Source organism: Stegodyphus dumicola, chromosome 9 (assembly GCF_044657685.1).
Source record: "Stegodyphus dumicola isolate Sdum_Otavi_A_Nest chromosome 9, ASM4465768v1".
NCBI classification, from domain to species: domain Eukaryota; kingdom Metazoa; phylum Arthropoda; class Arachnida; order Araneae; family Eresidae; genus Stegodyphus; species Stegodyphus dumicola.
The window spans coordinates 30,889,240-30,903,760 of NC_140776.1; the positions used below are offsets into that span (position 1 = coordinate 30,889,240).

The window sequence follows — 14,521 nt, forward strand, 5'->3', positions numbered from 1 at the left end:
AATAAGCAATTTGGTACATAAAATGGTTATAATTTTTATAGGATAAAAAATTTGGGATTTACCTTTTTCTGAAGAAAGAGCTGTAAGTCCCCCCTTCCCCCAAAAAGGGGAAGAGTGGAATATCAATTGAAAATATTTTCAAAATGAAATTTTATTTTATTTTACAGATGGAATTTGATGGCAATGCAATCATCAAGTTTTGGTAAAAAAGCACACACAGTGGTTATATAGTTTACATCATCTGCCTCTTCCATAACTCTTGGGTTCAGACACCATTTCTATTAACGTCTCTATACAACCTTCATTTTCACAACTACTGGCTGTAGACATATACTTCACATTACAAAAATGTTTTAATGGATTTCCATAGTAGTTTATCAGTTTTTCATATGCTGAAAATACGTTATTAATATTCTTACCAGTTTTATTACTTTTGAATCATAATTTAGTAATCGTACAAAACTCATTAAACTAAAGATATTTTTCATTTTTAAATTATGAAAATAATGTTGTAAAATAGCTATGTACCAATACTGAAGCTTGCCATTATTTTTTAGAATGCAAATTCTGTAAGATTTTGCGAAAAAGATCTCCCTTTTACAAAACTTTTAGATCAAAATGTTTCACATCTTCATTAGAGTCTGAATGATAATGACAATCTATTAACATCAGAAATCTTTTTCAAAGCATAAATTTTATTCTTAGATAGGAACAAATGCAATTACTTCCTTTCTCAATTTGTTCACAACCCTTAAACATGATCTCCAACTTTAAATATAAAGAACATTTTTATTTTCTGTGGTATGAGGGACAAACTTTTACTACACATAACAACAGAGACATGGAGGCAATATAAAATGTTAGATTTTATAATTTTTACAAAGTTTACTTCTTAAATTTAAAAATGCCCTAATATTAAATATTTTACTCATTTTAAAACATTTTTATAACTGGAAGTGCATGTCTATGATCAATGGTTGCAAAAATTCATACATAATTGGATGGATAACACCAGAATTTTTATGGATGCAGTGTATATTCTTGACATGAGAAAATGATTATTTAATAGCACAAAAAACGGGCTGCAATGCCAGACGGCACTATATAGGCTGGGCTAATTACATAGACTTATCAATTCATGGGATAGATGCTCTCAGTCAATGATAATAAATAAACCAAAAGTCTAAATTTGATTCTAAGTGAAATAAATATTTACTATATGTAAAAGACAAACTAGATGTATTCTTCCTAAGTAATCAATATTTGGTGATGTTTTCCCCAAAAATTAATCACTAAATAGTAGTAATGACAACAGCAATTAAAAAATAATAAAACAGATTTGCTATATGTTCATATTTTTATAAGCCATACTTCAGAACAAAGATAACTGGGTTTAAGTACTTTAATCATAAATATAATAATAATAAAAGAATTAAACTCCTGCACAGATTTACCAGAACGTGAAAATCAAAATGATGAAATAAACATTTTGAGATAGTAATCATTATTTGCAATCTTACTTGCAGTGCAGATTTACTAAAAAAGAACACCAAAATGTCTGTTCATTATAACAGTTATAAAAAAGGTTCCTAATTTTTATTAGTCCAAAGGGATTTGAATCCCGAAGGACTATTAGTTTCGTTTTGGCATTTTGCGTCGGACTCATAAATGTCGGTTCACTTTTCAAACTGTTGCCACAAAATGTTAGAGTCCTGCATTATATTTGAAGAAATTAAATAATGAAAAATCTGCATAAATGTATGTATATTTCTCGTATTGTGATAAAACAATGGTACATAGAGTCATCGAATTTTGAATAACGTAATCCTCCAACGAATATGAGCATGTGGAAGACCAAATTTGAAATTTGAAATTTGTTTTATGATCGATTTCCTATTTTTTAAAACTTTGACGAATTTTTGATTAACAAACTCAAGGATTTCAAAGCGAGCAATGGCAACGTTGTGCAGAAAAAACATTTTTATCTCCAGCGCGTGAGTCTCTGTATCGGAAATTCTAAAGATATGCTCGTTTTTAAAACTATTTTGCGATATTGCTGTTGCACTGGATCTTATGGTTTAAGTGTGAGGAACATGATATTTAATAAAGAAAAGTAACACACAAAATGTTAAAAAACGCCCCTTTAGACGTAATTTAAAATCTGAAACATTTCAGATTTTGTTTATTTTTTTATTTATTTTTATTATTATGCTCTTCACAGTTTCTACAGACTTAACACATAAAAATACTAATTAAGTACCTGAAAACATTAAAAATATCAAAATGTTTAATTTAACTATTTCTTGTTTCGAAGCTGTGGATGGCAACGGTCTGTAAAGCAACTTAAGGGGTGTTGGAACCCCAAAATCTTAAAAAAATTGTGATTTCGGATTTTTGCATTTTCAAATTCTCTACACTTTTATCTTTCTAAAAATACAATTCTTTAATCTCTATAAAAATTAGAACTGTAAAAAAATCTAGTATTAATTTGTCATCTACTGCTTCGATCAATGAGGATTTTTACATAAAAATGCGTTTTTCTGCAAACGTGATTTTTTTATACTCGATGTATCTTTTCTCAGGAACTACTGCTCACAGGTATCTAAACTTTTTATGGCTTATTTATTAGGTTCTCTAATATTTACTGAAATGAGCTTTTTGTAATAAACTTAGAAAAAAATTATTTTTTAATTTTTTTGTGTGAAAAAAGTGCTAAATTTTACTATGCTTAACAAAATATTCTGTAATTTACTCTAAAATTCAAAATGCGTCAAAAACTCATTTCAGTATAATCAGATAGGTATACTTTAATTACAGAAAAAACTTCAAGCTTGTATCTACAGCAGATTTTGAGAAAAGGTACATCGAAAATGGCCAATTTAACATTGTCGGTATAGGGGTTTCTGATACCTCTTAAAATGGAATCCTATGTTTTAAAATTTTTATTTTGGAAAACACATAAGATGATATTTTTATATTTTTAAAATTGTGAATTTTAAGATTCCAAAAATAAAATCTGCAGGATATTATAAGCTTAATTATTATGATATGCATTCTGTGAACTTTTTGTTATTAGTTTTAGGATATTATGAGATGAATAAGCTTTAAGGCACAAGTTGCCTACTTTTAAGCTATTCTTCCATTAGCATTAGCAGTGACATCAGCAACTTGGTTAATACAATTAAGAAAGCACAAAAAAAATATATGGTGAACACAAAATAAATGCCTGTGGTATGGATGATATTCTCATTTCAATGATATTCTTCCTTTTCCTTTACTTTGTTTTCCAATCTCAAAAAAAAAAAAAAAAAAAAACCACTTAAAGTGCTATTTTTAAGAATTTATTCCTATTTGTCACCAAGCCTAAGTAAGGCAAACACAAACCAGCTACAAAGTGTTGGAACTGAACATTGTGGGCAGATGTTAATCAGATGTTTTTACAGAGGTTAATCACATAAATGTAAACAAAACAACAATGAAGTAAATTTGAATTAGAACTCAGCATTATTGCATACAAATACTTTACAGATGTTATCACAAGAACACAATTTTAAAAGACAGCAGGAACACACACACTCCACATCAGTGATTTACATAATACAAAATGCTTGCAAATATTCATGACCCATGTTTACTACTCAAAAGTAAGGATTTATTCAAAATGAAATATCCGCAGAGAGAGATTATAGTTACTTACTATAAAAAGAGTGCTGATGCATATGCAAAAAAGTGCTAAATAATTTCAATAATAGCATTAATTTGCTTCTTCAGACAAAATAGATTACAAATATAGTGCATTTTGTTAAAACATTTATTTGCATATATTAAAAAAACTACCATACTGAATTTTATGGAAAATCAAAACTTTGCTTTACAATTTTCAGTATAAACAAGCACAAGACAATCGCAGATTAAACAACTGGAATTCTACTGTATATCAGTAGAAAATAGCAATTTAGGTAATATATACTTTAGGTTCTATTAGAACATCATTTTACACAAATATCTACAAAAGAAAAGAAATCTCACCTTGTTGATCACGTGAATGCAGAGCAGCTCGATCAGACTTTTCAACAATTTTTATCAAATCATATTTGCAGTTAAATGATACTTCAACATTCTTCTCAACTGCTGTATTTTCTTGAGGGGCAAAAACCCCATGATGAGCATATAAACCCATCGATGTATATAACGATAAGTCTCTGGAAGCATTGCTTCCTGCACTTTTCGTCCTTCTGTGACAGCGCCACTGAGACACAAAATCATCCTTACATGTTGAAGATGATGGTATGCTTAAATCTAAGCAACTTGAAGTCATGATGCCAGTATTTTCTTGCTCTTGAGTATTTCAAAGCACAAAATCTTCAGATTTGATTCCTTTCATCTAGTTTTAAGAAGCTGTCATGTTTTCAGAAAGATTAGCTCAAGTTTCCGCTAAAATAGAGAATAAATGTTGCATTAGCTGTAATGTTAATAGTCATCCATTCATCAATAAAAATCTTACTTTGAAAAAAAAAGATAACAAATCAGAAAATAACTCGAATTTTTAATGAAAGCTATACCAAAAGTTAATAAATACCTGAATACAGAATTTAAATTTTCAGTTTGAAATAAAATGTTTCAAATTCAGCACCTAATCGCATATAACAGAAGCTCGCAAAACTGTGGGTGCATTTCTCTTTTTTGTACTCATTTTTTTAACAAGACTTCATTTTTTCTTTTATTCTCAGCTACACGCATAAAAATTCATTTAATAAATTATCTAAAGACTAAACAGAAAAATCGATATGAACCAACTGCCACCCAAGACAGCATTGCATTCAAAGACTTGTACATACACTAAACAATGAAGACATGATACATTATTTTTATAATATTAAATTATTTTATTTTCATACATTTTATACTGTTATTTTATTACTATATTTTGTATTACTGAAAATAAAATTTGCATCTTTAATATCTTATCACATATCCTTTGGACTGCAAAACCCATCTTGCAATGCACAGATTCTAGAAAGGATTTCAATTTATTCTATGCTTTTCAAACTGTTCTTTGTTCCTAATAGAAGAATATTGTAAAATTTATTCTAATACTGACCACAGACTTTTAATAATAATGTAAATACATACATAATTTATCTGAAAATAGTTTAATTTTAATAAAAATACAACATAGTTACTAGTCTTAATTAAACATTAAAAACATCAAAATATAATATTATTAACAATAATAAAAGTTGTTTCTATATTCAGAAATGTAGACTGCAATCTTGCAATTAAAAATTTAAACGTATCAACAAGATTGATGATATTTTCCTTCCTAAATGCAACAAAGTAGTTTCATCAATAAAATATTTCATGTTAATATCATTTTGATACTTTATACATATGCTTTCTGCATAGTCATTAAACAGTCATCAGGCATTTTAAAATTATAAAAACAATTCAAAAGCCTTTAATACATCACTTGTAAATGACACTTTCCCAAAATAATTCAGAGATTAGTAAGATCACAAATAATATTATGTACATTTATCACAAAATTTTTCTTTGCAGTAAAACATGTTTAATTTAGAGTTGTTTTTTCAAACGGCAGTTTTCTTCTTTTGCTTCTGATCTCTAGATAGTTTTGCTTTTCCATTAGTAAACTGGCATCATTTTCAATATCATTAAAGTTTTTCCTAACCTTCATGATAAACCTTGAAAATAATTTTAGATTTGTTCCTAATGATCAATTGTACTTCTTGCCCTTTGATTATTTGCATATAATATTTATTCATTGTAAGACTGTTAATAAGTCTGTTTCATATTCATTGAAATATTCTGCTAATTTTTTTCACCTTTGATTTTCTCATCGTTTCTTTCATCATCCAACTTTTAAGTTGAATACGATTTAGAGTACTATTGTGAAAGTTAAGTGCAAATTACACAATTCAGAGAATTCCAATGAATGAAGTGAATTCTTTGCATACTTGCACACTTACAAGTTCTCGTAATATTACTGATTTGCATGCTTAGCTCTTGATATTTTTTACACAGTACGAAGTAAAAAATGGTATAATATTCAGACCCTCAGATCACCAATAAAAGTTTTTTTTTTTTTTTTTTTTTTTTTTTTTTTTTTTTAATACAAAATTTAGGAATGGAGAATATGATACTTCAGGAAAAGCATATGGTCATGAAAGTGATTTCTCTCCCAACTGATATTCCTCTATGTCATTTTCAAAGACCTGCTTGCTTAGCGAATCCCACCATGATGGCAATACAGTAGAGAGTAGAAGGTCCAAAAATCCGCAAAGCTTGGGAACAGAGGTTGTGCGAATTTTAGGATTTTGCGGATTTCAAGACAAAAAAGATAAATCATAATATTCAGACTAAAAGTGCAAAATAAATAAGGCGTATTAGATACATTTAATTAAATTATTATATACATTATTGCAATAACTTATTATATGCATTAAATTATTATTACATATATAAATTGATTATATTATTCATTGTATTATATATACACAGCATCGAGGTTTGCCGATTTCGCCTCATGCAAAGATTTCGGGTTTCGGATTCCAGTGTTAGAATCACTGTTGTTGTAAAATTTCAAGAGCTTTTCTTTATTTTTCCCTATATCATACACAATTGTATCACAGTTCCATTCAATTCTGCTATAAAATGCACCTGTCTCCATCTTTTGCACAATTTGCACTTTTTGCATTACCGCCAATGCAACGTGTTTACGTTTTTCAACGTTGCAAGCAGTAAGATCATGAGTGCATTTCTTATCTGTAATTGTATTAAAAAGGGCTGAAATTTAAAATATTCTTAATTTATCCAAAAAATATCCGGATAAAAAAAGGCAGCACTAAATAATCTCGTGAAATAACAAAGCTCAGAAAATACAACAACGTGAATTGTGAACTTGAAAGAAGAGTTGAGTGAATCGTCTGCTTTCTTACCTCGACGCAGATTAGAGGGAAAAAAACTTTTATCATAATGTCAATAACTTGGTATTTCCGTTATGACTCATTATTATTCGGTAATTATGACATCATTATTAGGTAAGTATTTTTTCTTTGATATTTCGTACTCAAAGTTGTGGTTTCTGGAACATATAAACTGAATGTTTATATTTTGAGAGGCAATGCGGATTTCAGGAGTTGGCAGATTTTCCGTACTTGACTGTACTATATTCACTGATGATAGTCAAAAATATACTTTAGGCCCTTGAATGGTTGTGGAAGTATGAGGAGGTTAAGATTTCTCTCTTTGACTCAAATAATAATTGAAGCTCAAAAATATATATTTCTGAAGTGTTGCTAATGATTTTTTATTTTTTATTTATTTATTTATTTATTTTTTGCATAACAGTAAGAAAAAAGAGAGAATTAGATTCGGAAGAAATTAAGTTCTGTTAACACAGCAAATTCTGATCTTCCTTAACTAATTTCATCCAGCTTATTTTTTACTAGTTGTTAAGAGGTTATCACTTTTAGGGACGCGCATGGCAATTCTGAGAAACGAGATTCTAATAGCACTGCTTTAAGCGGGAGGCTTCCGAGAAATGTTTCGTCTAGCTAGGGGGAACATGTCTCGGTTACGAGCACCATTTTAAAACTTTTCCGAAAATGTTCCGGCTGGAGACCTGTTTCTCGAATGCTCAACCAATCATACGAAAGTTCTGCTTCTGAAGGATCATGGTAACTTTTAATATGGCGATGGCTCTCACTGTGAATTCATGGACGGTGGAAATAGAGGCCGATTTAATTATTGCTGTTTTGTTGTAATAGAACAGCCTGAGTCATTTTTAAAATGTTTATATATTCATTAAATATATAATCGTGGAAATTTCAGAGTTAACAGTATTTTATGACGTTCTTGCAGTTCGGATTTGTTTATAAATTGTTCGTCGCCAAAAGTTTGCCAAATTTGTCGTATTTTGTGCTGATCACATATCATCACTGTTATATAATAGAATTTTATTTCTTAAATTTAAGTTGAATAGTTTTTTAAATCGTTTGTATATGCACAGCTTTTCTCCTAATTACTTATCTTTTAAATTGTTCATTGCATAATCAGTGACACATTTTAAACAGCATAAAAGATGCATAAAAAAAGCATAGCTTATATAATAATGAGAATACTCATTAAATTTGTCTATTTTCATGTTATTAATGAAATACTTTTTGGATTATAAATACATTAGAAACTATACTTTTATTGTAAATGCTACATATTGAAACATTGGAAATTTATGGATTTATTATTATGCAAGATGAAAAACATTTGTATATACATTCATTAATATAAATGTTATTCATGACATTAATACTAATAAATATATAGCAACAACTTCTAAACCATCCCATCTCTCTATCTGCATGTAAATATATGACTTATTAGATGTGTATATATATATATATGTAGTGCCGATCGCTTGGAGCCGTGATGAAAACCAGATGCCGTGACGTCATTCTGTCTACGAGCTGCGAAGGCACCAAGCAAAAATTAGGGGAATTACCGTTTTGAGATGATAGACGATTGACGTGAAAGCAGAGACGCTGCTTCTGTTCAAAAAGAACTTTGACGAATCATTACTTGTTTAATTCTCTTAAATGTTAAATTTATGTAATAATCATTCGTCTAATTAAAATGTCTTTCGTTAATTAATTTGTTCATCATTTAAAATCCCCACAAAAATTTTCTCAGAAGTGGGATAGCACTTCAGCACTCGAATGAACTGTAGTTTTACCTGCTTTCCTGGATTACTACCGGTTTTGAAGAATAACTGTTGCTGTGCTGGACTGTTTTACGATGTATAATCAACTATGTTTCGAACAAAAACATCATCAAGCTCCTAGGAATGTATGCTGATTTACCTGAACTGAAACTGCGTAATAGTGAGTAAATAGTGTGCGGCTCTATTAAGGACTGGAATTAATTTTAATAATACTGGATGTCAAGTGTCAAGACGTGAATTGTGGCCAAAAATCCATCGGACATAATCTGTTTGTACTCGCCTCTTGTCGACAGCATTTGTGATCCATTGGATGGTATGGAAGTAATTTGTTTCGTTTCTGTTTCCGGATTATAGAGCCAGGAACATTGTGGATTACCATTATATGAAGTGAGTGATTTTCTCAATTTTATTAACTATGTTTCTAATTGATGTGCCGGGAATGGAAGATGTCCTGAAAAGTGAAAAAGCGCATAATATAAAATTATTACACAAAATAATATTTAACGATGTGGGCGACAGAAATAATCGAAAAAGGTTAAGACAATTTAGTGGTTTCTCTTTAGCAGAGAATAGTAAAGAACTTAATGAAAAACTCGAAAAAATCAAACAAGATTTTCAGGCTTATGAATTAATTTCCATTGCCAATGTTTTATGCATTGATAGCTCTGGCACACAAGATGACTTAGCAACCCGAATTGTTTCTTATCTGAATAATTTAGAATTGCTTAAAAATAATGTAATTTTAGGAGAAAGTGAAAACGAAAGTGATTTAGAGGGTGTGGATGGTGGGGATAAAAATGAAGTAGATGATAATGTTCGAGATGAAACGAAACTAAGAAACAATTCTGGTGCCACAGTGAGACAACTTCCTTCCCAATGTGCTAATGATAATATTCTTAGTACAATTGAAAACAAGTCGAATGTATTTCATAACTGTAGTATAAATGTTACTATTGAAGACATCAAATATTTTGTTGCTCAATTTGATGGCCAAAGCCACGAAAATGTCAGTAGTTGGGTCGAAAGTTTTGAAGATGAGCTACCATTCTTCAGTTAAATGATTTACAAAAACTGATTTTTGCTAAACGCCTGATGACAGGCAAAGCAAAACTATTTGTTCTTAGTGAACCAAAGTTGAACTCATGGCAAATTTTTAAGAATGCTATTCTTGATGAATTCCGGTCCAGCTGCAATTTGGCCGAACTGCATGAGTTATTATCAAAACAAAAAATGAAGAGCAATGAAACATTTGATGAGTATTTTTTAAATATGAAAAGAATTGCTAAAAATGGTCAAATTGAAGATGTTGCTTTACTACGATATGTTATAGATGGTATACCAGGCTCCGCGTTTAAAAAATCTTGCTTGTATGGGTCACAAACATTAACTGATTTTAAGAACAAATTGAAGCTTTATCAACAGATATGTGATGATGAAGAAAAGTCGCGAACGTCAAAAACAAAATGTGAAAGTAAACAAAAAATTGAATCTAGACATAAATATGACTCAAAAAATTCTGGTAACCAAACAAAGCGTAACGTAACAGATAGTCGAGGAACAATTCCTGAAATTAAACGTAATACAACCTGTTTCAACTGCGGTGAAAGCGATCATATTTCCAAACAATGTGTTCATAAAGATAAGGGAGTCAAGTGTTTTAAATGTGAAGAATTTGGGCACCGAAGTTTCGAATTCTCAAATATGAATACGAAACCAGAAGTATCAACCGTGAATATTGATGTAGTCTCGAAGTTGACCAAAGAAGTAAAAATTAATGATGTATATGTAACCGCGTTAATAGACACAGGAAGTCAAACTACTTTGTTATGTAGATCGACTTTTGATAAACCGAATATCGAAGGCCTCGTGCCCGTAAGTTCAACGCTGAGTGGGTTCGGTAAATGTCAAGTAAAACCTCTAGGTTTCTTTAAAGGTAATATTAAAATTAATGATTTCCAGTGTACTGCAGATATTTGTGTTGTAGACAACAATGTAATGACACATGAAGCCATTTTAGGCTTAAACGTAATATTAAAAGGTGAAATATTAATAAATGAAAATGGGGTTACCATAAAAAGTAAGTCACAGAGTGTAGAGAAAGTAAATATTGTATCTGTTTTACCTGTTGACCTAGCTAGTAACGAAGAAGAAATAAACATTGCACCTAGTGTTCCAAACTACTTTAAAGAGACTGTTCAACAGTTAGTTTCGAACTATATGCCACGTAAGACCAAATCTACGGACATACAGTTAAAAATTTGCGTTAAAAATAACGAACCAGTAATCGCATCAATCGCGTAGATTACCGTTTGTGGAAAAGAAAATTGTTGAAACTCAAATATCCGAGTGGCTAAAGTCAGGAATTATAGAACAGAGTTCTTCGGAATATTCCAGCCCATTGGTCATCGTTAAAAAGAAAGACGGGACACCAAGAGTTTGCGTTGATTATCGTCGTTTAAACAAAGTTGTCGTAAAGGATAGATTTCCCCTTCCCCTGATTGAGGATATCCTAGACCGCCTTCAAGAAGCACGTGTTTTCAGCACTATTGATCTCAAAAATGGCTTTTTTCACGTGGACGTCGAAAAGGAAAGTCGGAAGTACACATCATTTGTTACGCATGAAGGACAGTACCAGTTTTTGAAAGTGCCGTTTGGACTCTGTAACTCACCAGCTGTATTCCAGAGATTCATAAATACCATTTTCCGACCGTTAGTTAACGATGGCATCGTTTTGCCGTACATGGACGATATCATCATTTTGTCCGCCTCATACGAAGAGGGAATCGAGAGGCTGAGTCAAGTTTTAAATCTAGCGAGTGAATACGGATCGGAAATAAATTTTAAAAAATCGCAATTCTTAAAGAAACGAATTGACTTTTTAGGTCATGTCATAGAAGAGGGTAAAATTTTCCCATCCACCTTGAAGACGCAAGCTGTTATAAATTTTCCTGAACCGTCTAATTTAAAACAGATCCAAAGTTTTCTTGGGCTGACAGGGTATTTCAGAAAATTTATTAATAAATACTCTATAATTGCCAAGCCACTTAGCGACCTGCTAAAAAAGGGTATTAAGTTCGAATTCGGCGAAGAACAAAAGATCGCATTCAATCGTTTGAAATCAGCGCTAGCTGAGAAGCCTGTACTTGCAATTTATAACCCTAATTATGAAACCGAACTACACACAGACTCCAGTATAGAAGGATATGGGGCGATTCTAATGCAGAAACCCCCAGGTGATAGCAGTTTTCACCCCACTTATTTTATGAGTAGGAAAACCTCTGATGCAGAGAAAAAGTACTCAAGTTACGAGTTGGAGGTCCTCGCGATCGTAGAAGCACTGAAAAGGTTCCGTGTTTACCTTTTGGGAATTTCATTTAAGATAGTGACGGACTGTTCAGCATTTCAACGGACGATGGAAAAAAGAGATTTAGCGACGTGTGTTGCTCGTTGGGCTCTGTTGTTACAAGAATTCGATTATGTTATAGAGCATCGTAAAGGTGTTAGAATGCCACATGTAGATGCTCTAAGTAGAGCTCCTGTAAACGTCTTATGTATTTCTGTTGAAAATATCTTACCTAAATTAAAACTTGCACAAGAAAATGACACTGAAATAAAAACCATTAAGGAATTATTGAAAACCTCAAGTTATGAAAATTATTGTAATAGAAATGGCGTACTATACAAGTTTATTGACGGTAAAGAACTGATAGTCGTACCGGAAAGTATGCAGACTGAAATCATAAAAGATGCTCACGAGAAAGGGCACACCGGTATCAAACATACAGAGAAACACCTGGATGAATACTATTTCATTCCCAAACTTCGGCAGAAGATAGAAAACGTTATCGCGAATTGTGTTCATTGCATCTTAATAAATCATAAAGCTGGGAAAAAGAAAGGATTTTTACATCCGCGATTCAAAGAGGACATTCCGTTGCATACCTATCATATCGATCACTTGGGTCCTCTGGAAAGTACCCATAAAAACTACAAGCACATATTAGTAGTGGTCGACGCCTTTACTAAATTTACTTGGATTTATCCAACAAAATCTACGACCTCAGCCGAGGTGATAGCGAAGTTAGAGAATCAGAAGGCCATTTTTGGAAGCCCTTGTCAGATCATTTCTGATAGAGGAACGGCTTTCACATCCAGTGAGTTTTCTGACTACTGTGCTAAAGAAGATATTAAACATCATCTAATCACCACAGGCCTGCCGAGAGCAAATGGACAAGTCGAACGAATCAACCAAGTCATTATATCAGTATTAGCGAAACTGTCCTTAAAGAAACCAACCGAATGGTATAAACATACACACGAAGTTCAGAGAACGCTTAACTCAACATATCAAAGAAGCATTAACACCACTCCGTTTGAATTACTCTTCGGTACTAAAATGAACAGTAAGGGCACCGATCAGCTTAAAGAGCTGATAGAAAGTGAGTTTCAATCTCAATTCGAGTCTCAAAGAGAAGAATTACGAAAGCAAGCCAAGAGGCAAATTTTCCAAGTCCAACAGGAAAATAAAAAGACATATAATGCCAAAAGAAGACAAGCACAGCCGTACAAAGTTGGTGACTTAGTGGCAATCAAAAGGACTCAATTCGGACCACACTTAAAATTAAGAGCGAGGTATTTCGGACCTTATAAGATCAAGAAAGTTAAGGGTGGCAACACCTATGACGTAATAAAGGAAGGATGCCATGAGGGTCCCATATGCACCACCACATGTGCCGAATTCCTCAAGAAATGGACGGCACCTTAAAATTTTTCACGAACACTTATTTCTGTTATTGTATATTCTTGCTTGTTGCTTTGTTTGTTTTTTTTGTTTTGTTTGTATTTTGCAGTGTCCTGGAGGGCCAGTCCACCCTCGGATGGCCGAAATGTAGTGCCGATCGCTTGGAGCCGTGATGAAAACCAGATGCCGTGACGTCATTCTCTCTACGAGCTGCGAAGGCGCCAAGCAAAAATTAGGGGAATTACCGTTTTGAGATGATAGACGATTGACGTGAAAGCAGAGACGCTGCTTCTGTTCAAAAAGAACTTTGACGAATCATTACTTGTTTAATTCTCTTAAATGTTAAATTTATGTAATAATCGTTTGTCTAATTAAAATGTCTTTCGTTAATTAATTTGTTCATCGTTTAAAATCCCCACATATATATATATGTATGTATGAATACAAAAATGAACATTGCCAAACAGTTTATTTGAAGTTTGCACAACTGATTATCACCTTCATGTCTGTTTACATAATGAATTGTACTTTCCAATTAAGTGCACGGGCCTACTAGTGGCCGAAGTGTCGTTGAACACTGGTAGTTCTGTCTCAGGTTAGAATGCTGCGAATGGACTTGCTACATGGGCGTTTTCTTGGTTTTCCCTATTTGTAACTGGTATACGAGCCAGTTTTAAAAAATCTTCTACAAAGGGATCCCTCTTGTTAGGCAGATAATCTTCGAGGCTTTGCCGTAATCACATAAAACAAACTCATGATGTGCACCACCTAATTTCTAGAGTTGGTATAATTAATGTGTTTTAGGTATATTACAGAGTGTTCTATGGGACAGTAAACAACTCGCACATGCTTGATTGCTCATGTATTCATATGCTTTATTTGATCTTCATTTTGCTGAATAGTATCTGCTGGCTGTGAAGATGCAAATATCAGGCATATAGATTTTTTTCATAGAAGGTCCCTCTTTTTTTTTTTTTTTTTTGTCTGTTTGTTTGAATGGACAGAACAGTAATTACGAGCCATAAAGTTAGTCAAGAAAATGC

General features: G+C 32.0%; 1 protein-coding gene across 4 annotated transcripts in view; it reads right to left on the reverse strand.

The window, feature by feature from the left end:
- The window catches only part of Oatp30B (Organic anion transporting polypeptide 30B), a 104,409-nt gene that overhangs the window by 67,353 nt on the left and 22,535 nt on the right, over positions 1-14,521 (reverse strand). For all 4 annotated transcript variants that reach the window (XM_085823326.1, XM_085823328.1, XM_085823327.1 and 1 more), the window contains one exon: positions 4,030-4,434. In XM_085823326.1, coding sequence (XP_085679452.1) covers positions 4,030-4,318 — 289 coding nt within the window. In that variant the 5' untranslated portion in view covers positions 4,319-4,434. The remainder of the gene's footprint in view (positions 1-4,029; positions 4,435-14,521) is intronic.